This window comes from Charadrius vociferus, unplaced genomic scaffold (genome assembly GCF_000708025.1).
Source record: "Charadrius vociferus isolate BGI_N301 unplaced genomic scaffold, ASM70802v2 scaffold261, whole genome shotgun sequence".
Classification (NCBI taxonomy): Eukaryota; Metazoa; Chordata; class Aves; order Charadriiformes; family Charadriidae; genus Charadrius; species Charadrius vociferus.
Window position 1 is genome coordinate 619,128 of NW_009646856.1, and position 26,417 is coordinate 645,544.

General features: G+C 37.5%; 1 protein-coding gene across 1 annotated transcript in view; it reads right to left on the reverse strand.

Moving 5' to 3' along the window:
• Positions 1-1,474: 1,474 nt before the first annotated feature.
• Positions 1,475-26,417, reverse strand: part of CNIH3 (cornichon family AMPA receptor auxiliary protein 3) — a 50,054-nt gene continuing 25,111 nt past the window's right edge. Inside the window, 5 exon segments of the mRNA XM_009894332.1 lie at positions 1,475-1,502; positions 3,572-3,715; positions 6,196-6,308; positions 22,708-22,755; positions 25,720-25,788. Of these exon segments, the coding sequence (XP_009892634.1) occupies positions 1,475-1,502; positions 3,572-3,715; positions 6,196-6,308; positions 22,708-22,755; positions 25,720-25,788 (402 nt within the window).

Genomic DNA, 26,417 nt, shown 5'->3' on the forward strand with positions numbered 1-26,417 from the left:
GCCCAGATTAAAAAGTTATCAGAGTTTGGCACAGGAACAATCTATTGGCTTTCAATAGCCAGACCAAATTTGGCAGAGTCAACAATGAGCTAGTGCTAACAAGACCAGCTGTAACCAAGCTGCCGTACAGGTAGGCCTCACTGCACTGTTGTATGCAGTGTCTCTGATAGCAAGATATTTTACCAGCTCCTTCACAAAGCAAGACCCAAGTGGTCTCTATGCATGGACTGGTGTTAGTCTGGATCCTACAGGCTTGCCTGCTATCCAGGGCACCAGTGGCTGCATTGAAATACCTTAGTGACTTTGAGGGAATCAGCCCTGGTCCACTAGATTCAGCGCTGAAATATATTTAGCAGCAGTTCTGGACACTTGATGCCTTTGACCTGTCAATCAAACAGATTAACCTAAAATATAAATAGATTGTGAGTATTTAGGTAGATGCGTATTTGTATATACATATATATAAAGATATACAGCCCATATATATGAATTTAAGTGTGAATTATATGGTAAAATTTAAAAACTTTCACATTATAAAACACTGAACATCTTTCAATATGAACCTCATACGAGACAAAAAACATTTTGTGCATTCATTTCAGCTCAAATTTGACAGTAGAAATAAAGCTGCAAAACAGAATTACAGACCACGATTAGTTGGTCCAGTATTTTGTTATCCAGCATTGTGATGAACATAATACCTCTGTTACAATCTTCTTTAATATATGTAGCTTTTACATATTTTTTGCAGTTAGAGGAACATTGTTCTTATAAGTACATCACAAATGAAGTACAGAAATATACCAGCTGTTCACCTACAGGAATAGCATATCATTAGAAAACAGCAACTGCAAATTATTTTGTTATTGTTGTTGGTGGGGGGGGGGGGGGGGTGGAATAAAAAAAATCACTGAAGCAATTCTACAAGATCCAACATCCCTGTTTGAATAGCGTCATGTGAATATCCCTGCAAAACAGTCACACATTTTATCCAAACTCCAGTCAGTGCTCATTTTCAGAAGGTGTTGTATAGCTGTTCTTTCCATGCAAGATGATTTGCCCTCTGCTTCCTCAGTCCAAAACTGTCATTAAGAAAAGAAACTTTGCTCCCTGGAAGACAGTAGGGGCTACAGTTTACAATGAATCCACTTAACCGAGCAGCGTTATCCCTGAAGAGGTGAATAGTTCTGTAACTTGGCCCACCTTGTTGCTTTTTTTTTTTTTTTTTTTGCTTTGTTTGGGTTTTGAAAGTCATTTACTGTGCCACATGGAGAAACAGGAGATAAACAGAGTTAACTCAGCCATTCTCCCATTCTGCTGCTTCTTGCTGGGTCTTTCTTTCACATACTCTATTTACTTCTTAGGTTAAAAGTTTTCATCTCTTTGCTGTCTTTTTTAATCATGTATCACTTGGCTCACCCATCCTTGCACCTCCAGCCTTTGTTGTTTTCAGTCTTTAATGATGATCTTTCAGTTAAGAGCTCACCAAAGTGTAGATCATGCTGAACGTAAAAGAAAGACACAATATGAAAGTATTCTTTTGAGGCATACAGAGCACTTTGATTTTTATAACCCTTTACTGTCTCTTCCTCACGTCTGACTGTAATGGCCTGTGCTTTCCTTTGCATTATTTCCATGTCTCTAAAGCATCTTAATTATGGTGTATTCAAGATGGGTATCAAAAAGCACTCAAGAAATAACAAATTCATTATCGACATCCTACTGCACCACAAGCTGTGTTTGAGCTTATTAAAGCGCAGTCTGATGTCTGAATTTCAACAGTGAAGAAACAAAACCATTTGGGTTTAGAGTGTTTGATTTTTAAAACTTCAACTAGCAACTCTCGGTAGGGCAGGCAAGTTTTCCCTTGAAACTACATTATTTTGTTTCCTTGGGAAAAAATTCCATGCAACAGAAGAAACATAAAATGGAGACACTAGCTGGAGTGAATCCATACATATTAAATGTAACTCCGGAAAGCAAAGAAATCACAGTATATTGCCATGGCTCCATTTTACAGCAATTGTAATTCTGACAATACCCAGGAAGCCATAGCAAAAATGAATGTAACTAATACTATTTTATTTAGCACCAGGCAGTGGATTTTGGCTTATGGCCACATTTTAGAATGAAAGATATGGGGCTCAAGGGAAGCTGCACAACAGTGAAGTCCCCGCAGAAATGACAGACCACACTACACAGCTCGTTTTGACAGGGTCTTTTAGCCAACACAAAAACGTGGGGTTAAAAATGCTTCTCTCCCCAGCCATACCTTGCAATCTCTCCTTGCACTACAAACAGAGCTTGTCTGGCATACCTGCCATGCTTTCCACTCTCACCCCTCTGAAGAGGGCTGGTGGGCAAAGGCACTCAGCCCAAACCCACAAAGCTACTGGATGCTAAACTCCTGCTCAGATTCTCCTGCCCCATCCACTTCTGCGCGTTAGGCACCTAGCAGCTTCAGTGAGTCTCGGCCCTTCTACTTTCTGTCTCCCTCTCATGTATGCAGACACAGGCACATATACATGCACATACAGATAGAAAACTTTGTTGTCAAAAGTATTTAGAAATAATATTAAGAAATATCAGCCCGCAGCAATGACTCCTCAAGATACGGGGAACAACAGAACAGATAACAGAACAGTGATCAAAGGAGAAATAACATTTAACTTCTTCCAGCATACAAACCTGCCTTACCAGAGGAATTACTGCATGCAAGACTGGCTTGAAAAGGCACTGTATGCAAATATATTATGGAAGAAGGAGTAGAGGAAAAGCATCATCAAACACCACCTCCATTTAAAGTGTGTTAACCTTTGTTGTCAAGTAGTTTTATGGTGTGATTACTGGGGTGACTAAAAGCATATGGATTCTGCTAAGGCCTTACCTCCAATATGATCCCCACAAATTCTTGCACTGGATATTTGTGTCTGTGCACTAAGGACACCTAATAGCTGAAAAGGGCAGTGGGCACAACACACAACTGGGGTGCATATCTTCAAGAACGTAATTAAAGTAGGGGTTTGGACCACATGCAGGCTTAACCTGTCATGAAAGGGAGGTTGCAGGAATGACTACAGGCATGGTGCACCCCACATTCCTACACACCATCTACCTACCCATTTACTTATCACCTTGAGCATCACTACACTGGCAGCTGTAGTATTTTTATGATTCTTTTGAATAATAAGAAAAAAAATCAGCTAGTACAGCACAGAACAGAATATGATCCTAAACCTGTACATTATAATTTTTATTTGATGTAATGTCATTATCATAACATTTGCTATTTCACCCACCCTAAGAGACTATGCAGAAGAGCAAACATTCTTCCCTTGGGTTGGCCCTCGGGCCTGGCTCAGGCCTTAGATAAATGCTTAATATTCTGTACCGAGGTATCAGCAGATATAAGCACATGCTGTTGTAAGAGGGCATGCTTCCCTGAATCAAGATCAGAAGCAAGTTTTGTAAGACTAAGGAAACAGGCCAGTTGGTTCCTGTCATTTCTAAATACAACTTCACATGTCAAATGAAAAGCAGCTGCTACTTCCTTAGTGAAATGACCACTTACCAGTACAGATAGTAGAAGAAGGAAAGGAGATAGAAAGCTAGCTTACACCAGGCCTCCTTTTGACAGTAACTCAAGGTATCTGCATTCATGACTGCAGGTGGATCATATGCTAGCTCTGAACTATCTGCTGGGCAACGAAAATACCTGAAAGAGCAGGAGAAGATATCTGGAATGACTCTGTAACATTCTGTACTAAATATGTGCAGATGTACACCCTCCTGATCACCAGCTCAGAAATTTTCCTCTTTTTCCAGCCTCTATTGCCAGACATTAAAATCACGGCACTAGTGTAAGCAGGCCATTCTTCTAGAACCAAGCAATTAATGAATATGGACATTCTGTGTTCTATTAATTCTTTAGATTGAAACATTCTCCCTTCCTATAGTTATTTCTGGCTTACTCACTAATAACTTACATACTGTGAGTGTCAATATGTGGTGCCTTGTGATCACAGCATGGTGGAAGGATTACTGGGCTTTAACTGCATCTACACAACTGATTTCAGACATGATGAAAGGTGACAGTCCCAACCAACTGATAGCTCAATTCCTTCAACTCTGAAAAGTCAAAAAGTCAACATGGAGTAATATAAGAGCCGGCTGACTAATGTTTTCTACGCATAGCACTGCTCAAAAATTTATCATCCAAATAATTTTAATTGGCAAATGTTTTTCTTCTTACATAGGAGAAATTTCTAATTATTTTCAGCAATGACTGGATGTTTGAGAAAATCCTGACAAAAGAACTTTCTTTGGTAAAGGAGCTGTCTCAGTTACTTTGCAGTAAAAAGCAAATGCAAACAAAAAAAAAAGTCCTCAACAAAGTTAATGAACTGCTTTAAGATCAGCACAAATCAGACTAAATACTGTTATTTCTGTTGCTTTGAAATAGTAATGTGACCACTAAAGATTGCTGGGATTGCTTATAGATAGATACATAAACAGAGAGACAGATAGATATAAAACCCTGAAACAAGAGACCAGCAGCAAACTTTGAAAGTAAAAGTTCTCTTAATAACTTTGCCTTCCTCCCTTCCAATATTAGTCACATCCACTTACAATCTCTAATAACATTACAAATTCGTTTACAGAGACCACAGGTGAAACCTTGCTTCATTATCTTCATTGGGATTAAGATATTACACAGTATCTTCCCCATGGTTTTGTGCAGAACTTTACGCAATGAACCCAAACGGGTTTGTGGTTAAATGAGCAAAAACTATGGAGTAATTATAGCAAAGCATGTGGAGAACCATGGAACAAAGACAATCAAATGTTCTCTCCAGAGGTTGCTATCATTATTTAGAGTCTGACCATTTCCATCTTGGACATAAAATACAATTTTTTGATTAAAAAAAACCAACCAACAAACTTTTAAAACCAGTATTACTGTCACACTTTGGTTGTTAACCCTTAGTAAAACAGCTCCATAAAACATTTTCATTGCACCCAACCAATAGGGAGAAAAGCACTTGCAGCTTCACTCCATTTAGCTTTGAGAACTATACTGGCACACTAACTGCTGAATAATTCTGAATATCATATCACTATACATTACTACCAAGCTTTGGCAGAAAATAGAATAAAGAAGCTACTACTTTTTAGTTCCTGGCTGAGACAATGGTTTTGCCTTCTTTACAGAATTATTCTTCAAGCTACTTCACAACCAGAGCTGTGTGCTGCCATATGTATCTTTGTAACACAAAGAAACCCCGACAGACAAAAATCATGTCCTTTTACAAACATTGTGGATATGCAAAACTAGCAAATATTCCAGACTGACAACCACAAAAATTGGTATCTCTTGGTTATCTTAAGAGGCAACAGAAGGCTGATCCTCCACTGGAACACAGAGGAAGATGCAGCAGCTGCGCTGCCTGTCCAGAAAACATTAAAGCTATTCAACAGCAGGTCTTATGTGACCAACCCTGAAAGCTCCCTGGTGAATATAAACACATAGTGGAGATCCAGAGTGGAAACACTCCCCACTTTTTCATGTGGGCAGGGTGAAGACAACAGCTCTTCATCTACTGCAATCCCTACTCCAGGAGCCTCTAAGAGAGAAGTCTCTTGCAAAACAGAAATTCTCTACTGTACAGCAAGAAATAACTTACTTTATACTGCAAAAAAAAGCACAAAGCTGCCAAAGAAGATGAGAAGCAAAATTCTGTCAGCCTGCCCAGTCTCTATTTCACAACTCCTATGGAAAGGTTTCCTTGCTAGGGCTGAACGAATAGGTCCAAGATCTTTCAGACATGAACTGTCTTACAACCCCCTATCTGTGAAGTATTTAGAGCCTCACCAACTTTCACCTTCAGATTCCAGCCTATTTAATTTCCAAGTTTTCCTTCAGTTGTGGTGAGGGCATCCTGACCCCCTTCAGAATATTTATTTAAGTCAGTAACTGAAAGCCACATTTATATTATTATGTGTTTTCTTTACACATCCTAATTATTTACTTTTTCTCTGGAAACGTAAGTTTCAGCTGCTTATAGCCAAAATCTTCTAGGCAAAAGATATTCAGCCATACTCCTCTCACTGCACTTCATAGTTCATACAATCTGAATGTGTGCTGAGTTGGGAAACAAGGCTAACAAGCATTCAGCATATAAAAGATGGGCTTACCTCCAGAAGTGATAAAAAAGCAAAGGAACATTTAACCCCAGAGTGAGCCATTCTTGAGCGCACAAAAACATTATGCAGAAAAGACTATGGATAGAGTACTCCGGCAACACCAGCTAAAAAGAAAGGAACAGAAATAACAGATGTCAGTAAAACATCTCTTTGATTTTAGACGCCTAAGCAGTTCTTCAGAAAACAAACCATCTTTGCAAGCCTTCTATGTGTCTGTGTCTGTCCCCAGACATACCTCAGTTGACAGACGGCTTGGCTATGAGCAATGAGCACAAGACACAGTGCCAGGTTTGTCCAGGTTCTAACCATGACTGTACTCCAGGGGCTTGACGAAAGGCACGGGACAAATCACTTACTGTCTTAGCTGGTGCTCCAGATTTCTGTCTACAATATGTAGATTATATTACTGCCTCCATCACAGAAGCATTGTAAGTCTAAATGGATGTCTATAAAAGAATTCTTAAAGAACTGTCATTACTGATGCATTCAGAAAGAAAATAATAAAGCTGTTACTGAAGCTTCACTTCTATATTGGAAAAATAAAATAAAAGGCTGCTTCTACCATATTGATATGCTATATACGCCCTAAAGAGATCAAATCCATTACCACATAAGCGTTGTGAGGTAAAACCCACTAAGACAGGAAACTCACTTCCTTAGTAAACCCACGGCTCCCCATACTGCTTGTTTCAGACCCAAGATGATTCTTTCTATTAAAAGAGAAAGTGAGTGGGCAGCTGGCAGAAGCAGAAATTTATGTGATGTTGATTCAGAGTAGTTATTTCTAAAGGCATTCTGCTTTTTTCACTGCTTTCCCATTTCTTAGCTGGCTTTCTTCTCTTGTTTCCTCCCAATGCTTTTTCTCAGAAATATCTATTTCTTTTCTTCATTCAAGTCAGAGAAGAAATTAATTTCCAGCAGTACATACTTTTCAAATCTAGACAATCCCATACACAGTTCATCTGTAACCCTTGCTACATTTTCAAGCTGCATCAACCAAAGTTAAATCACAAAAAGCATTTTGACGTAAATTCACTTTCATCTGTCAAATAATTAGTGAGCCCTATTTTTTAAAACAATGTAAAACTACTTGAAGTAATTAACACATTTGGATATCTCTTCATCTACGTCTTCAACTTAAACATTCTCGAAAGCTTATCTTATGTGGATGACAAATCATGATACAGTTACATAGTTCGGATTCCAGATGGTAGTTATATATCACGGCTGGATTTTTTTTCATTTTTAGAATGTGATTTACAGCATGACTATAACCTTTCCCCAAAGAATGATTCATCTTCATCACAAATTGCAGACAAGAAAGGTCTTCGTGATGTACGTCTACCCACTAAACATCACAACACTTAAAAGCATATTACATTCATTATCACATATTTGATTTCTGATTCCAACAGAATCCACAAACTTAGCAATAACACAACCCTGATTGATCAGTGGGCTGGCTGGTAATAACAGGGAAGGAAACCCATGGTGAAAATTTATGCAGAGCTTAAAAAACAAAACAAAACAAAAAAATCTGCTGTGAAGCTAGGAAGGAAACACAGGAAGCAGTGGACTTCCAGAAACAGACTCACTTCCCAGTCACAGTTGCTGGTGTAAATTACAGTTACCTATGCTTTTGACAAAACAAATTGGTTGTGTCTCTTTGCCCCTTTCTTGGATTGATATTTTCCCATGGACATAAATAAATAAAGGATCAGTGCTGATCATTGTTTCTCAAGAGAATTCATGCAAAGAAGCAAATAAAGTCCAGCTTGCAAAGTCAATTGCAGTTTATATTCAGGCAATTTACCTAAGAGACCAAATCTAAAAAGAGGGGAGAGAATTGAAAGCATGAAGTGCAGAAAGGCGCTAACAGCAAGGCTTGCGAGGAAAAGTAAACTGAACAGCTGAATAACTAAATAACTAAAAAATAACACTGCCTTAGTTCTTGGCTGTAAGAATCATCCTGCAGTTTGACACAACGTCCTCTGAAACCAACGGAAACTTTCAATCAGCTTTAGCAAACACAGGATTTGGCTCCTGGAGAGAAGAAAGTTGGTTGAGAAACAAGTAACATTCAATCCTTATTGTTCCTGCTGAGGTAGCCAACTGCAATAGCAACTTCTGTGATACAGATAGCTGTGCAATAAGAATTAAACTAAGGTCTTTCATTCATTTCTAGGGAAGCATATGCAGCCATCAGATGGTAAACATGTTAGGATATAAACAGCATACTTCTATTTTGAACCAAGAACACCCTGATTCAGATAACGACCACTGCTTTCTGACACAGTTCAAGATGAACTCTCGAGACGGTTATGGAACACAGACTTGAAGGAGAAACTAGAAAAGCAGCACAATTCTTGAGGGCTGCAACTTGGTCACTTTGAGTCCCAAGCTAATGAATGGCATTACAAATTTTTCACCACAGATTCTGCTGGCTGACATCTACCTGTGGAAAACCACACGAAAGACTGAAAACTAAGTCAGCTTCTAGACCAAAACGCTGCTAATCAGAAACAGCTTTTGCTATAACGTCAGCAAGGGACAGAAACTAATATACCTTTCTAAGTTTTGCTCATGTATATTTAAGTAGATATTCATATTAGTAAATATTCAAAATCCTTATTCACAATCCATCATTTGCATTTAAAATGCAAGATCTTATATTTATATATAGACTCATATCATTACCATCTCACAATAGATATTCAGTACATCCTCATACAAAGTAGCACACATATACACGGACACCTAGATAGATTCTTCCCCTCTAATTCCCGAGAAAATAAGGCAGGCTCTGCTGTGTGCAGACATCTAGGTTTGGCTGAACTAAAGCATGGGAAAACAAGCACTGAAGCTAAGCACCTGTCAGCAGCTTCTTTGTGTTTATAGGAACACAAAGACCTCTGTAGATTGCAACTGCAGAAGGGCATCACTTGGGAACCTCAGTCTTAAATAATTTTATTCAGTTTCCCATTTCCTAAATATATTCCATTGCTCTTAGACAAAAGACAAACCCATCTTTTTCTGTCAGTGCCTTTCCTCCTTATTCTGTTTATTATATATGGATACCTCCTTCTGAAATGTAATTTTGCTTTTACAGAACATTATATTATTTTTACATGGAATGTCTCTTACATTTTGTCTCACCAGTGAACAGGACACATAAAATAGCTCACAGTAACCGAAACTGGGAAGATATTACGGCAGGAATAGCAATCACCCTTCATCAGTGCTATCACATTCTCATGCTTAGAAAATCAACTGTAACAAGGGAATCAAACTGTTCTCCCAGTCACTGTTAAGCCACTGAAATGTCAAGACCTCATGCTTCTGTTCACCACTTTGCTTAGGACCAATACTCCTGAGTGCTGCACAATAATAGTCATTCTCACAGAATTGCTGTTCCTTCCCAAAAAAAAGACTCTGAGTCTACATCAGTCTCCATGTGTGCATGCCAGACTCCATACTGTAACCACAGATTTTACACCGTACCCAGAAGTTGCCAGCCATTACACACTCTACCCTTCCCAGAATTTCTGGGAGTCTTCATTACACTGACAGAGGGTGAGACAACTTCCCTTCTTAATGCCTGCCTTCTCCTCCCATAGATGGTAGGAAAAAAAACTGAAGAGAAGCGGAGATTGAACCTGCTTCCCGTAATAAGTTTTTCACTTACAAACACACAAGAAACTGAAAACACCATGCATGCACTGAATCACTCCAGGGCCTCAAATTAGGCCCCATTGAAGTGCATTCTGCTTTATCACAATGGTTAATGCTGCTGCCCTTACTTCCATTATAGGATGGATGCAGCCTTCCACAATGGTGCTCACTTTGCTGCTTTTTTCCACCATATCCCTTGCTAGAGCTGATTTTTCCTCATCAGTAGCAGGGAAAGAAGGGATGGACATGTACCCAAGGTTTTCAGAACACAAGAGTTATTTTAATTACAGTTTAAAGCCCATCCTAGCAGAGCCTGCCAGAGCTAACCTGGATTACGGAGGAGTATCAGATGCTGTATTAAAGACATTGCGAGACCAAAGGGAGACAATTATTTAATGATTCTGAAATTCTGCTAATTGAACAACATAAACCACAAATATCAGAAATGCAGTGCAAGCAAATGATAAAAAAAAAAAAAAAAGGCAGAAACACACAGAAAAATAGCAGTAGCATGTGCATTAGCCCAGACTGGGCACGTATGTGGTATGTTTCTACATTGCAACAAACAAATCATATCCATTTGCTTCTCCTGCTGCACTAACCAAAGAAGAGTCAACCACGTATAACTTAAATACACAGACCATACATCTTAAACATTTGCAACAGTTTTAAACATACTGCTTCTATTGATCAAACACAGGAAACACATTAAATTTACTGTTGAAATACAGGCAGGCTTCCCACTTCACATTTTCTAGTGTATCTTTCTAATCTACTTTAAATGATTTGAGTTACTTGACTTCCAAAACCTCCTCTGAAAGGCTGCCCTAGAGCCCAATACAATGCTGTCACAGTAAATATACTAAGGCTTTCAGTCCAAATTTTCAGGTTCAATTTCTTTCAATTCTCCTCTTGAAATCCATGCTTCCTTGTGTCTTTACAAGCTCTGTTCTCTAGTTGCTTATAGCAATTACTTTGAAATTCAGTTGCGTAGTTAAAATTATTATAATACAAACCTATAATCTAAGCTTTTTAGGGAGTTCAAATCCACATTAGGCAAACCTCTAGAAGTATGTAGCAGTTTGCTACATAGATGTCTGCAACTAGCTGAAAAGAAAACGTCTGGAAAATGGATTCCAGATCATCAGAAGAACCACCTGCAGCTGAACCTACTAAGTTCACATACACAGTTTCACATTTTATCTGGGGGAAAGCAATGGTGCACTCATGCAGGACTCAACATTATAGACCAAATGCAGAGCAGAAATAAAAGAAAGGATATAACATCTGTGTTTTCACTCCTCCACCTTTCTGGATCACAATGAAGTGAAGCAGCACAAAGCCAACGATTTGTAAAGGAAGTTTCATTATTCTAATGCACTATTGGAATTTCTTTAAACAGTATTAAGTGGATGTGAACATAAGTCACTCCACAGTACAAATACCAGACAATGAAATGAATAACACAAAGAACCTAATTATCATTCTCACAAAGCACTCCATATCCATCTGTAACACAGCACCAGATCTAATATTAAAATACAGGATTTCTGGATGCTCTTTCCATCTCAGTTACTAAACACTTCTATATTTAGGCCTATTGTTTCACTTCTCATTGTCTCATTTTTGCCTTCTGCAACATAAGGATAATTATATTTAAAATCTACAGACTCCACTGGAGCTAGTTTATGACTAGAATATTTAAGCTTTGTCATAATACAAATAATAAATTTAACAAGAGTGACAGAGGAAGATCAGGTCTTTATGGGACATTCATCAAGAATATCTATAAATATTTCTGCACTGCAGAGCCTATGGGAGGTCATAACAGCCAACAGGTAAAGAGGTTATGAAACGGATTTTAAAAAAAGACTTCACTATAAGGCCTGCAGGGCACCAGCACAATTCAAAAAGTGCTCCGTCCTTGGAAGGCACGTCATTAAGGCAGATGTGCTGTGATCTTACAAATGTATTTCCTCTGGTAACTGTTCTTTTCCACTCAGCAGGGATCAGGAGATATCTTCACCACCTTTCTTTTTTTAACCTTAATTCAGAACCAGTAACAGAAGCTGGGTTAGCAACCCTGGAGTGCAAACATCTCTAATTTTCACACCACCGACATGAAATAGGGTAAGAAACGCTTTCTTGCCCTACCTCACTATTGTGTTTCAGACACAACCAACCAGGACACCCCGCAGCTGGGTTATTCCAAGAGCTCATGTCGTCTTTGCCTGCTCTCCCAAAACTGGTGAGAATGACAATTAGTACCACAGCTGTTCGTTAATATCTCAAAAACAAGCCCCTCATTTCACAGGCAGGTCTATGAACGCAGAAATCTCAGTGATCATTAAAATGAAGTTCAGCCATCTGCACGGCACAGGAAGGGCCTTCAGGCCTTCTCCCAGGGGTCTTCCTAAGATTGACAGTTTCATAAATGCTGAAAACTAAGTGTTCACTAAAGGGCTGTTTCTGTATCTGGCGTGTAAAGACTGTCAGTCTGAGGAAGCAAATCTGGTACAGTGCAGACATGGTAAAGACAATCCCTGCCCTGCTATTCTAACAGTTTTACTGCAAACATCAGCATCTAAATGCAATGTAGGACATTTAAATCCCAACAGAAACAATTTTCATCCAAATAACAGGTATGATGCTAGATCATTGCACTCTATTTTTAGGTATTATATTGCTTTTCGTAATTGCATAGTGGCTTTACAGGGTCTGATCCTAACTCAGATCCACAATGAACATTCTGCTAAACACAACAGTGACATTTGATTCGACCCCAATTTCTTTATTTTTATTAAAATGCAAATATTTACTTTATTGCATACCAAATCAGAGCAAATACAATCCATTAGCAAGTCAAATTTTGCCAATATCTTCAACACAGCTCAGAGGAACAGATGCATAAATTACATTACCCCAAGCAGCTGAGAAATACACTGCTCTCAGGAGCACATTACAGGCAACAGTTACTCATATATATTTTTGCTGCATCTTCAGCCTTACTCTACTGTTACTTGTGGTGTTCTGACACTGTAAGGACATATGTTTACATATCCTGCAGAACAGTACTGGAGGAAGCTAGATTGTAAGGCAAGACGTCATCTATTACAGGGTGATACATTGTTTGCCACTTTAATTATTGAATAAGCATTTAATAGATGAGATTAACAGCAAAATACAGTTGGTTAACCTGAAATAGTTTCATATGTGAATATCTTCATGAGTAATAACATTATGAATAACCATATGTATCTCCCTCCAAAGGATATTTCAAGTTCCATCAGGCATCGCACTAGCAAATCTTTTCCTCCCTTGAGTAAAAGGTGGGTAAGGACCAAAGCGTGACTTGAGTCACAAGTTTGAACTCTTCTCTCTTGCAATAGTTTTATGAGTTTTCCCCTTACAATCTACCCCTGCTTTGAACACCTGTACAGGCACAGCAGGATCTATCTTTTTATTATCCCTAGCTAAGCACACACACATCCTTAGGTAATGATTGCTAAAAATAACAATTGTTATCTTCTAACTTTTGAAAAGTGCTGAATTCAGGAACTTGTAAATTTGACTAAAACCAGTGCTGGCACAATGCACATAATAAATGAGTGCCAGTAGCAAATTAATTGCCTGCCAGAAGTACTATACTTCCTCTAAGTTCTTAAGTCCTATCTTAAGGACTTTGTTTCCAGATATGGTACTGTAGACAAGGAAAGGGCAAAAGGGATTATGTTCAGTATTTTTATTGCAATAGTAACACCTTTCTAGTAAATACGAACCCGATATATTTACAATAAAATAAAAAGTGTGAAGAAGAGATGCACTATCTCTAGTCAAGCAACATGTAGGGGATTATTTGTGCAGAAAGTATAAATACTACCACCTCTTTGGTTCCAAATTCTACTGTCAGTTCTGTAAAATAGCCACTGTGCCAAGTTCCACTCTTTCTGATTAAATTAAAACTATGGGGGTGCCCAAGAGACTAACTGAATAGGGCATACCCCCATTTTATCCCATTCCACACTTCACAGATAATAAATGTAATAAAAGAGTAGTCAGAAAAGACTTAAAAGAGGGAAGGAGAGAAGCTTTTAGATGATCTGTAGTGAATTTCCTATCAGGGTGCAAAAGATGAAAAGGCAGCTCAGCAACAAAGGTAATGAAGGCCTAAGTTTTGTCTATACTGCAAATTTATTGCAAGATTCAGGGAAAATCATTACGTCCCTCATGTTTCCAGATGCAAGCAAAATCTCTACTGAGTGTGAATCACTATCAATATATTAACTCCATCCTCTTTTAGGCAAGCCACAGAAAACAATTAAATCAACACAGAGCTAATGAGAGTGTATAATACTTCAGTTAAAAATATTTTACTTGCTTTCCTTGTATCCATACTTCCCCTGTCAAGCTACGCTCTCTTTCACTTGTACAACCTAAGGACAGCCCTGCTGTTTACATGAACAGCAGATTTAAAATTTCTCTCCTGCCTCTTTTGACTAACAAGAAACACTGTACCAAAATTGTCTAAAAAGGACTCATCCATAAAGTCAGCATTTCCAAAAACTACAGATGGTGTACTAATAAATTTTTAGCTAACTTCAAATTTTATCCTTAGAGTGTAAAGTTATTCATTCCTAATATAAAAATACCTTGTCAGAGACACTCTGAAGGGCAGAAGAAAGTTGGCTTTATCATCTAATAGCAGTTTAGCAGTATCTTTCAAATAAGTACCGAATGCTGAAATACACACTAGTTTTACGTCTCTCACGTGCCCAGAGTCTAATGTACTTTAAAAAGTCCTGGGTGACTTCAAACAAAAGAGAACTTAAATGAATTTAGTTTTATGAAAGATGTTATAATTACAGTCCAATTCCTAACAGAATGCATACAGCATGGCAAGCTTACATTCTACAAAATCTGCAGATCTAATTAATGCTTTAGAAACAGCAATATCCTTTATTCCACTGCCTGCATGCAAACTCTAAAATTTCTTTGGAGGCAGCTTAGGTCATTATGTGTGCATATGTATAGCAGAGGGGTGTAGCTCATACTCACTATGATGCTGACAGAGATCTATCTCATCATATTGTCTATGTTTATTAGTGTTTCTGTACAGCAAGCATCACAAGTCTCTAAGCATACAACACTAGGTAATTTTACTCCCAACAGTCATCAATCGGACTACAGTAGTTTGAGTCTGACTCCAGACTGGGCTGTATTTGAACAGCTGCTGTAGAGATTAAAGACTAAATGCAATTATTAACTCAATGAACCATCAGAGCCCTCAAAAATAGCAAACAAATTTTTAGCTTCAATTAAAAACAAAAGATTCAAATTGTGCCTGCTAACACGAAAACTAAGCAGCTCTCTGAAAGCAAGATTTCTATCATCAGATCAGCTGCACAACCTTTCCTTTCCTGTTGTGTAAATGTCTTGTGAGTGTAAACAAATACTCTTCACATTTATTACCATGTGGGTTTTGTAGCACCTGGCACAAGGCTTTATTCTTTACTTAAGTCTGGAAGCATTGCTGTAACACAAACACTAATGAAAACATAATAAAAAAAGAAGAGGCAAGTCTTGCTGAAAGGAATCTCTGGATGAAGCACAACATGGCCTTTAAAAGACCAAAGTATTCAACTAAGGAAATAAAAAAAGAATGCAAAATTCAAAGAGCGGCAAAACATAAGACAGCAGAACATTCACCTAAAGACAAAAAAAGCAAATTTGCTACTTTATTATATTTTCTTTCAGAAAGAAGACAAATAGAACAGCTTGAAACCACCCTTTTGAATTTACTGAAGACACCTTTAAAATGCAGTCTTCATATGATAATGTTAATTCAGAATATAACTGTAGTCCAAATAACAGATCATATGTTTAAACCTCTAAAGAAAAAAAGATTACTGAACAACTGTTTCATATTCATAGTGTTTATCAGGCCAGTCAATAGAAAGTTTAGGTCTTGACAGAATTATCCAATGTGATCTGACCAAAAGGCACCCCGACTTCTTGGAAATATGTACCACCCACCTTCCTTTGTGACACATTTCTCTCCTAGTAATGGCCAAACCCAAAGGAAAGAAAATTACGATTTTCCAAGGAGTAAAGCATTATTAGCTCAAGTAAAGTGCTGCAAAGGCATGTGCTGAGTTGCCTAATAAAAACTTGAGTAGAACGAGGGAAAGAAATACAGACTTTGACTGTTGTGGTTTCCTCCTGAGTTTCACTGGGAATTTCTACACAAATTCAGACATATTTGGTCATAACCACCACCAATACGCTGCACAGTTTTTATCTAAATGGTGTTTAAATTATAAGAACTTCAAATCCAAATCTAAGTCCAGGCCTATTCCACATGGGTTTATGCTTGAATATCATCAGATTTCTCATCTCAGAGCAATAAACAGAGATTGCTCCAAGCTGTCAATGTCAAGGAGGGACCAAGAGTGCCCACAGAGGCCTATCACAGCTGCTTTTGTTGTAATTCAGTCTTAGAGATGAATGATAATCATGAATGTTAAACTCAGTGCTGAACCCTTCCTAAATCCAAGGATGTTCAGAAAGCTTTTTGATATAAATTAACTCTGTTTTGAACCACTGGATTGTAGTGCAAAGACCGGGGTGGTGGTGGTGCATTTGAGATGATAGAAAATGATTTTATAAATACATAGTATTTACTTAAATCATTTTATACACAGCAATACCTCCTTGGGTACAAGCTTCTGTATTGCACTGAGTGATAGGGAGACAAGGTATTGAATAACTACCTGGGTACCTGCAGTATGTTTTCCATATAGATAATTCTATATTCATTCTTCAGAAGTTACCCCCATTGTCTCTTGATTAGGGTTTATGCTTCCAGTCACTCAATAAGAAGAGTCTCCTGACAGTTTTCCTGCTGCCCAGATGATTAGTCAAAACTCAGCAGTTTCATCATATTGATGAGGTATGAAGAGAGAGAGCATTAGATACATCAAGAAATAAAACATGTGCTGAGAAACCAGTAAAAACGATGAACTCTTTGGTCTCTAATGAGAGTGGACAAAGTTCATGTGCTCCATCATTGGAACAATCACTGTTAATGGGAAAAATGTCACATGGTGCCATTTTTTGTTCCCTTTGTAATCTTTGTTACAGCAGCAGTTTATCAGAACTCTGGATACATCAGCCTCTTTGTCTGGCAAGGCAGAATACCACTTCTATTTCCACAGTCCGAAAATACCTTTTGACGAGACTAAAAATTCTCTTTTTCTCTCAGATAACACTAGCACCTAAACTTCAAAGACAAATTGTTGACTATCAGTTTGCAGATGCTGAATACAACACGTACCACAAACCGGGTATGTATTTACCCTGCAGACTTATCCCTCTAGTGTGGCTACACTGCACCATTTTCCTCTTCTGTCACATGTAAGTAAATGAAGAATTAAAACATTTTTCCTGAGGTTGTAAATTTATACCACTACAAAAGGTAAAACTATTGCTGCTACTCCCAGTTCTGCAACAAACTGTCTTACTGCTCTAGTTTCTGCCTATGAGATTTTTCAATCCCAGGAAGCAAGTATGATTCCTTCTTAAATATGGATGGACACACACAACCTCAAGAATTTCTTGTGATTATACATCTCATTTGCTAAATTTGCTTATATAACCTTACATTAAGCATTTTAATGAACCATGCTATAGGCTTACAGAAGTACTCTGCTAATGACTATCAGCCTGCAGACTGGCTAAAAGAATGTCACACAGCTATAAATCCCTAAATCCATGACGAAGCAATCAACTGACATATCCAGAAACACACACTTAAAATCCATCACATTATCTCAGGCTTGCCAGTATGAAGCAGAACAATGGAAGGAGTGATCGTCGTAATAACCAGCAAATTTATCAAGAAAACAATAAGATCAGTCAACTGAAATCAGCTACTGTGACACCTGACACTCTTCAAAGAGGTATGTCCACTGTCTCTGCATGCAGAGAATGGTAGGAGCTACTGGTAGGTGAAGGTCTGGAACCTAACAAGGTCCAAGTACAAAAATTATTTCATATGGCATTTACTCTAGTGTGCACTGGTCAGTCTCCTCCATCCAAAATATGCAGGGAAAAAGAGCTGAATGAGGATAAACAAGTACAGATAGGGCTACTTTTTAAAAATGCTGATTTCACGTAATATTTGTCTACATGTAAAGTAGAAGAAACTCCATACTCAGAAAATACTGTTTTCATCTGCTATTAAAGGAAAGCTAAAAAGCTAACTTGTTCCCTGTTAGCCAATCTAATGAGCTCAGTAGTGTTTCACTGAACATATATCACGGGGTGTTTTTTTCAAGCTTTGAGTATGTGCATTCAACACTGACAAACAGGCATGACACAGACACAGGATCGAGCCTTATCTCCTTCCTTGGAATGCTTTGTCTGCAGTTGAACCTGTGGTGTTAACCCACAGCCCTTCAACCTTCCGATTACTCATGCCTCTGAATTACTATTGCTTTCATACATGTAAATAATCTTGACTTTTTTTTTTAACAGAATATTTAAATATGAAAGCATACCAAACCAAAACTGTATGCAGCCAGTCAGGTGTCTGGAATTATATTTTATGCTCACTAGGTTTTACATTTTATTTACTGTATCTTAATCTGAATAGACTTTCTGTAATTGCTCTTTAAGGTAACATTGGGTTTGGTTATTTACCAAAACATGTAAATACAGTAAAACATATCTGTGATGTGTATTAGGGTATATACTATGGAATATAAATTTAAAAGAAACATTTATTTTGCAGAGTAGTAAAAACCAGAATTGAATCTGGTAAACACCAGAACTATTGAGTACAGAATAAATTTCCACCACTACTACTGCAGATCCAGCTCCACTGGAAACCACAGTGACAGAAGTACTAGAACAGACCAAGCATTGGCAAACCCCAACCTCCGAACTAAAATGTTAAAACTTGCTTCAAAAAAGATTAGGTGAAGAGGTGTCCCTGCCCATGGCAGGGCGGTTGGAACTAGATGATCTTTAAGGTCCCTTCCAGTCTAAACCATTCTATGATTCTAGATTTTTTTGTTGGGTTGTTTGGGTTTTTTTGGGTTTTTGTTTTTTGCAAACACCCCAGCTCCTGATTTACAGTCTACTGTTGCTACTGCTACTACCGGAGTGCTGAAGTGGCTAAGTTTGGTTATTCAAAAGTTGCCCCTGAAGGGTTTTTTGTCTGTGTATTTGTCTGTATTTTTCAAGACAGTTCAAGTTCATCTGGAACATCTTTGAGACTAATGTCACCTTGCCTGTGGTTAGATTTCGTGCTGAATTGGCTCTCTTCCAATCATCCCTTCATGACTTGAAAATAACCAAACCAAAAAAAAGTGCAAACAAAAAAAAACCCACACCAAATAAAAACAAGAAAAAGGATTGACCTCTGGTACAATATTTTCTTACATTTGCAGTTTTACAAATTTTATGCCTAGCTTAACTAAAATGCTCCACTACAGCAGGAAAATGAGTAAAAGTCTGTCTTATCTACCTCAATTCCCTCCCAGGTAAGTTCCAGTTCCAGTTCTGCTGTTCATAAATCACTCTTACTTTAGCTTAATGGAGTTTAAAAACAAATATTTGCTGATAATTTGAGAAAGGTCACTTATATTGTTCAGCAGTGTTTGGCATGAGCAAACTTAAGTCTGAAATACATTCACTGACTGAGCAGGAAGCAAGTTCAGTCAGCTCTCCTTAGTAAGGATTTATCAAATTAATTTGAAAATTACGATGCATGACTTAGTTTAAATTTCCTCAAAGGTAAAGTAATAATATTAAAGTGGTTGATTAATGAAATAGACAGTTTTTTTAATCCAGGAAATTCCTAATTGTCCTTAGTGCTTAAGTAAGTAATTCCAATAGGAATCATTCATGTAAGTATATTTCTTGAAATACAACTGCAATTACAATTATATAATATTGCTGTCATCATTAACTGAATGTATTTTAATGACGCCACCAAAATATTTGGATGCCCCATCCCTGAAGGTGTTCAAGACCAGGCTGGATGGGGCTTTGAGCAACCTGGTCTAGTGGAAGGTGTCCCTGCCCATGGCACGGGTGTTGGAACTAAGATGATCTTTAAGGTCCCTTCCAACCTAAACCATTCTATGATTTAATCAGAAGAATTACAGTAGACCTACATGGCATACCTCACCTATCCCACTCCTCCCAATAGCAGGGCTAATGAGCCCAAGAAGCCTGTATTGCTGCATACTGTACCACTTTCACTAGCTCAAGACAACTCATTCACAACTAGTTTGTGTACCTATGTACAGCATTGCAGTGTGTCACGTAATCGTATCCTTAGAGAAACAAAGGCAATTTAGCAAAAAAGAGAACACAGATACAGACTCCACAGCATTCACTGATATTAGTGTGTCCTATGTGAATTGTGTAACACTTGTACGACACACCAATTTCCACACAATGGAATATTCAGCAGTATACAGCGCACACATGAATACAAATCTATACTATAAAGCCCTCAAAACACACCACTGAATAAAATGAGATGCCTGTATCCTGAGAGAACTTCACTTTGTGCTGGCTTCAGAAAATTAGTCCTTCCTCTCATTTACTTCAGGATAGATTTGACGATGGCCATACAAATTTCATAGCTTCTTTATACATAATCAATCATTCTCCAGTAACCTTACACTGATCTAATTCTAATTCTATAGCACCATAAAAACATGGACCCATCTGTACATGCTCATACACATGACAGCACCATATGTATCTGCTTCACATGATCCCTGCTTGTTTTAATGACATAGAAACATTTTCCTCAAATCAAACATCAGAAAATGCCTGGCTGCAGAACAGTTACATCCTCCATTCTATTTCAGAAAATGCAAATAAGTTAAACAGTATCTGGTGACATATCCCACACCTGGTCACAGTTTGTTAATGTTCTTCTTCAAGTATTTTGGAGATAGCACTAAAAAAAACCCAAAACAAAACAATCCCTAAGAAACTCTTGGCCCACGGGGATCAGATTTATATCATGTATTGTATGCCCATTTAATAATTCCCAAGAACTCTTTCTAACACCAGCATATAATGAAACTGAACATATTTTCATAGCCCACCTATAATCTCTTTATAAAACAGATTTACAGCAGATCTTAGTTCTAATGACATAAATAGCAAGATACCACTCTTTTCAAAGCCCTTTAAAATAATTATCTGACTTCAAGACATAAGAAAACAGCTATGTTGCTGTTTCATAGAAACAGACCTAAAGCCACACAACGTTATAATGAGGAATATATTTAGTGCTTGTTGAAAACATCCTAACTGCTCTATCTATATAGCTGGCACTCAACTCTAAACTGTGTTTCTAGAATTTTCCCCAACAGCGAATCATTTATACTACATAAACGAAAGCATTTTTCAGTGATTGTCAGATTTGAAGACTACAAATCTCTGTAGTTATTGCACCTTCCCCTTCTTGCATATAATCTCCCAGTTAAAACAAATGTGTCCCCAAAGAACTTTGAAGAGGTTGAATTAACAAACTGTTGAAGTGAACCAGAAGCAATCCAATCCCTTATGAATACAGAGTCTCTAATTAGCCAAAATGCTCCATTTTGCTGTTCACAGTGAGGCTGAGGCTCAATAAAAATTAAACACTAACGCAGGCATGGTATTCCCATGGGACTCACATATATTAATACATTACCACTCACCAGTCACTTTACATCAAATAAACTGAAACACAGCTTAAAATTGGCTGGCTGCCTATTTGATAAAAATGGAAAGCTATCGGTGCTAAGTATTTTCTCCTATTTTCATATCCCTAGTGGCATAAACAGGCTAAGTACTTAAATGTGGTTCCTGACAGTCACATGCTCATAATGGTGCCAAACAGATATGACGCAGGTTCTGACTGATGAGAGAAAGACACTTTCCATCCAGAGATTCTGCATGGAGTCACAGTTACACCTTTAGATCACCAATAATCCCTAACACTGGCTTTCCCAAAACCTCTAAGGACGAGGCCATCAATTTCATAAAACCATATCTGAATTTAGTTCTTAGCTTGATTAGGATGCAGTCAGCAGTCCATACTTCAGTGATGACCTTTTTAAGCAAAAATGCAGAATAATTTAGGTGGCTCCATTACTACTCTGAGGAAGGCAATTTATAGAAATGAATACATAGAATAAAATAGTTTGGAACTATGATTTTTTTTTTACTTCAATAGGACAGAGTCAGGAGAACACTGAGTGTTTATGAAAACCCTCTTTCAAGCTACAGATGTGTAACCCATGAATGTATCAATCCTATAGTTTATAAGCTCCTACAAATCCCTCAGAAAGTGAGGCACTCAGCATCTCTCTTGTACCCAGTTAAAATAAATACTATATCAACTTTTCTATTCACCCAATTAAAAAACTTCAACATTAAATATGTGGCTAATAAAATATTTAGCTTATCAAATAGTAAGCCACTGTTCATAAAAGAGTATTTCTAAAGCTGTACTACAAAAATATCATCAGTTGATAGGGCTTTATAGCTTTTTTAATAGCTTTTTTTTTTATAGGTGCTTTTATAAGCACCTCAAGCTGCACCTGCAAAACAATTCACCACCTTCAAAAAGCATGTTCCAAAATGAATGGGCTGACGTTCTGAAGTTTCAGTTCTTATACAGAAATTTTCTATTATGTTAACCTTTTATAATTTGTCTTACTCTGTCCTTCCAAGGTCACCATGACTTCCACAAATTGCCACTGGATGGCTTTAATTCTCATAAACTTCACAAATCCTAGGCTAGTTTATGCTCACCTTTCGCAGGAGGAAGCAAATACGCTCAATATTTCTCAGCCGCTCTCTCTGTCAAGAAAAAATGGGGAAAAGAGTAGGAAATTAACTGGTGTTATAAATTAAAGACAATATATTACAATTACAATGGATCAAGATCATAATTAATGGCTGCAGGGAAGCAACACACGTTATTAATCTGAAACAATAATATTCACTTCTTACCTACTGCTTGCAAGCCAAATGATTTACCCATTTCAAAGTCCCAATAAATTATTCTTTCATCTGTTACCAGGTGTAAGAATATAAACTGGGGATTCAAGTTTGTGTTAGCCTTGAGCCAGAGGCTGCAACTTCTTTCTAAGTCAGCATTAGTGGTTCTATGCAATGGTGCCAATCTATACCACAGAGACTTGGTCTTACATTTTCAGGTACCCAAGCTCTGACTTCAAGATAACTCTGAATAGGAAAAACAACTACAAAGTTGGTATGTCAGCCCTTCCTTTATCACCAAGATGGTGCCTGAGCAACATGTGATGAGAATTTAACCCATTAGTAAACATTATCTGAAATGTCCTAGAAATGCACTTTAAACAACAGATGCATTCATAAATACTGAAAGTCACTGTAAATAAGTACTGTGACTCAAGAGATGCTCTAAGCTTGATTCACAGAAAGAAGACAAGTCAAGGACAGGTTTTCTTTTAAATGGCTTATAATGAGAAATTCACTAGTAAAATCAGATTTCAGCCTGCGTAACCCCTTCACTGGAGTTACTGTGAAAGATTCTAACTGATGGGTACACTGCAGAAGGCAGGGTGGTTTTGTTGTCATCAGAAGACTATCTGGTAATATTTTCATGTAGACATGGGAAAAAATATTCTGAACAATGACCTTTTTTAAACAGATAATGTAATATACAAACATGAGAAGCCACCTCTCCCTAAGCTTTTTGGTTTTCAAATGTTTTAAATTTGCTCCAGGTTTGAGTTTTATTTCTATTCTATTGTCCAAAGAAATGTCTCTTTTCCTTTCCTTTCCTGTCCCCAAGTTTAAACTTTTTTTAAAAAAGTATAATTTTAGAAAGACAACAAGACAGTGGCAGCTTGATAGGCACCAGACAAATATTGTGCCTCTCCCTGGTGTCTGATCAGAGATTCAGAAATTTTACACTCACAGTTGCAAACACGTGAATGGATGTGTGTGGATGTGTCTGTGAAGCTGCAGAAAGCTTTCTTGCCTTTAGTAGGAAGTGAAGAGAGAAAGATAATCCTCTCAATTTCCTCTAGAATACAGATGTGTAACTGCAGCTGGCCCTGGAGAAGTAGGATGTCTATCTTCAAACAGTAGGCAATAGAGTGTGAACCAGGAAATTTGAATTGAATTCTCAGTACTGCCATTGTTTTTGCTTCCGACTTCTCCTTAATTCAGCTTTCTCTTGTTAAAAACGCTCTACCCTCTGTCATGAAAATGTTATGAAAGATACATGAGTAAACATCAGACATTCTTACAGTGTAATAAGGAAAACTATCCCACTAAATAAATGGAATATTGGCACAAGCAACTATACATAGGGAAAAAGGAAAATACTCTTGACCAAGGAGGTAAGGAATAAGAAATACCTGCTAAAAATCTTCCTTTTATATCAATACAAAATGCATCAACATGTATACTGTGCAGAAGAAAACAATCTGAGATCGTTGCTTGAGTTATCGCAGAAAGTTTCACAGAAGAGAGTCAAATCTGTCAACTGATCACAGAATACTTTGCTGTCTTTTACTGGAAACTCTACGATTAACTTTTTGACCACATCACTAATATGACTGAAACAGGGACCTACTAACTTTTTTTATCCTGGAGACAAATTCCATTACCATTTTAAAATAAGAGGCAATTACCTCCATGGAGCATCTTACAAGTTTTAGGAAGAGAACAAATTACTGGAATTTGGTACATATAAATACACATTTCTCATGTGCAGTTCTCAAGATGGGAAATAAAAACGGATAAAGTGAAGTCAAAATCAGATTACTTCCAGTAAATTCAAAACCAGATTACTTCCATTCAAGTCCTCTATAGGATTTCTTCAGATAATTTTTCTTCTTTTTCATTCTTTGCTTATCTGTTAGTGAACAGTAAACAAGTCTTCTTATTCGAAGATTCACATAAAGATTACGCTTAAAATCATTAGCTGTCTAAGCAGCCCTGCAAATCCTCTGCAGAGTTATGAAACAAGGTTAACTGGCAAAGTACTACCTACTGAATCTGGTTATCATTTGTAAGCAAATTCAATAACTTGATAGTCTGCAGAGATCAAATTCAGCACCTGTCATAGTCATTGTAATTCCCAGTGAGGTGTCAAGGAGCCAAGTTCTACTCCCAGTTCCGGTGGTACAAATCTGATGCGTGTTTAACTGTAGTCAGCTAAATCACCCTAGATTACAGCTTTAATTAACAGAGGAATGTTCAAATGCTTAAATCTGGGTTGCATTTTGGTTCATTAGGTAAAACTGAGTTTACAGTCCCAGGGTGATATTTAACCTTTTCCATAGCAGATGCAGCAGAATGTGTTATTTACTCTTAAAGCACAGGAGAATTTAGAGCCCTACCATGGGACAGAGAGGTCTAGAAATGCACCTCTTATCAAATCCCTTCAAGCTTTTGACTCATTGATACAAACTGTGTGGGAGAAGGTGGTCACCCCACGCTTGAACACAGAGAAAGCAAATGAATTCAAAAAGGAAAACTTGTGCCACAGCATGAAAAGATAAAAAGAAAGCATTAGCATCACATCATATATCCTTCAGTTTTTGAATTTCCAAATTATTTTCCTGCCTTCTTCAGCAAAAAGGAAAGCTATTAGCATAGAGTCGCCATCTGTCTTCCCCAGACTGGCCCAATAAATCAATTTTCCAATCTACAGTTGGCTTCACAAAAGACTCTACATTCATTTCCACACTCATACTTTCACTGACAGCTTAGTGCATCTCCCTTTCTTTATCAGCTGTTGCTTAGTAAGCTACTGGTTGTACTCACTGCGTGGACTGGATTACACTGATCTATTGGGCTTTTGAAGTCTGTCCGAAGTTCATCAAAGGCGATTATCTGAAAAAACAATTTTTTCAAATGTTGTAATGAATACTCATTCAAACACTTATTTTTCCTTTAGCGACTAGTGAGATGCATTGCCTGCCTTCCTCCCTTTCTGGAGAAAAAATGAGAAACTATCTTCCCCAACACTAACTAGTTAAAAAAAAAACATGGGATACTCCTACATATGATGCATAGAATTCATTAATCCGTCACTCTGTAAAATCACATCTATAGCCTTTTCAGCATTGTTGCTTTCCAGATTTCCTCCATCATATCAGCTAGAATTCTTTTCTCAGACTTCCAAATGACATAAAATAATTTCAGAAATGAATATATTTAAAGATGAAAAAAGTCATTAGCTGCCTAAAACAGAGATGCATCAGATATGCTATCCCAGGTTAAATACGAATGCAACAGCCCCTTTTTATTAGTTGTTAAACCTACTTCAGATATCAATTCTGAATTAGTATCATCTTAATTATTATTAAGCTACCATTCACTATTAAGCAAACTCCTCAAAAGATAAATCACTGTAGAGAAAAACCTGCCCTTCCTAAATTCTGGCAGGTTTTGGAATCTTACTTCAGACCTTGTTAATGGAGAGATATCAGCAGATAAAAGTGCCCACAAAAATAATAATG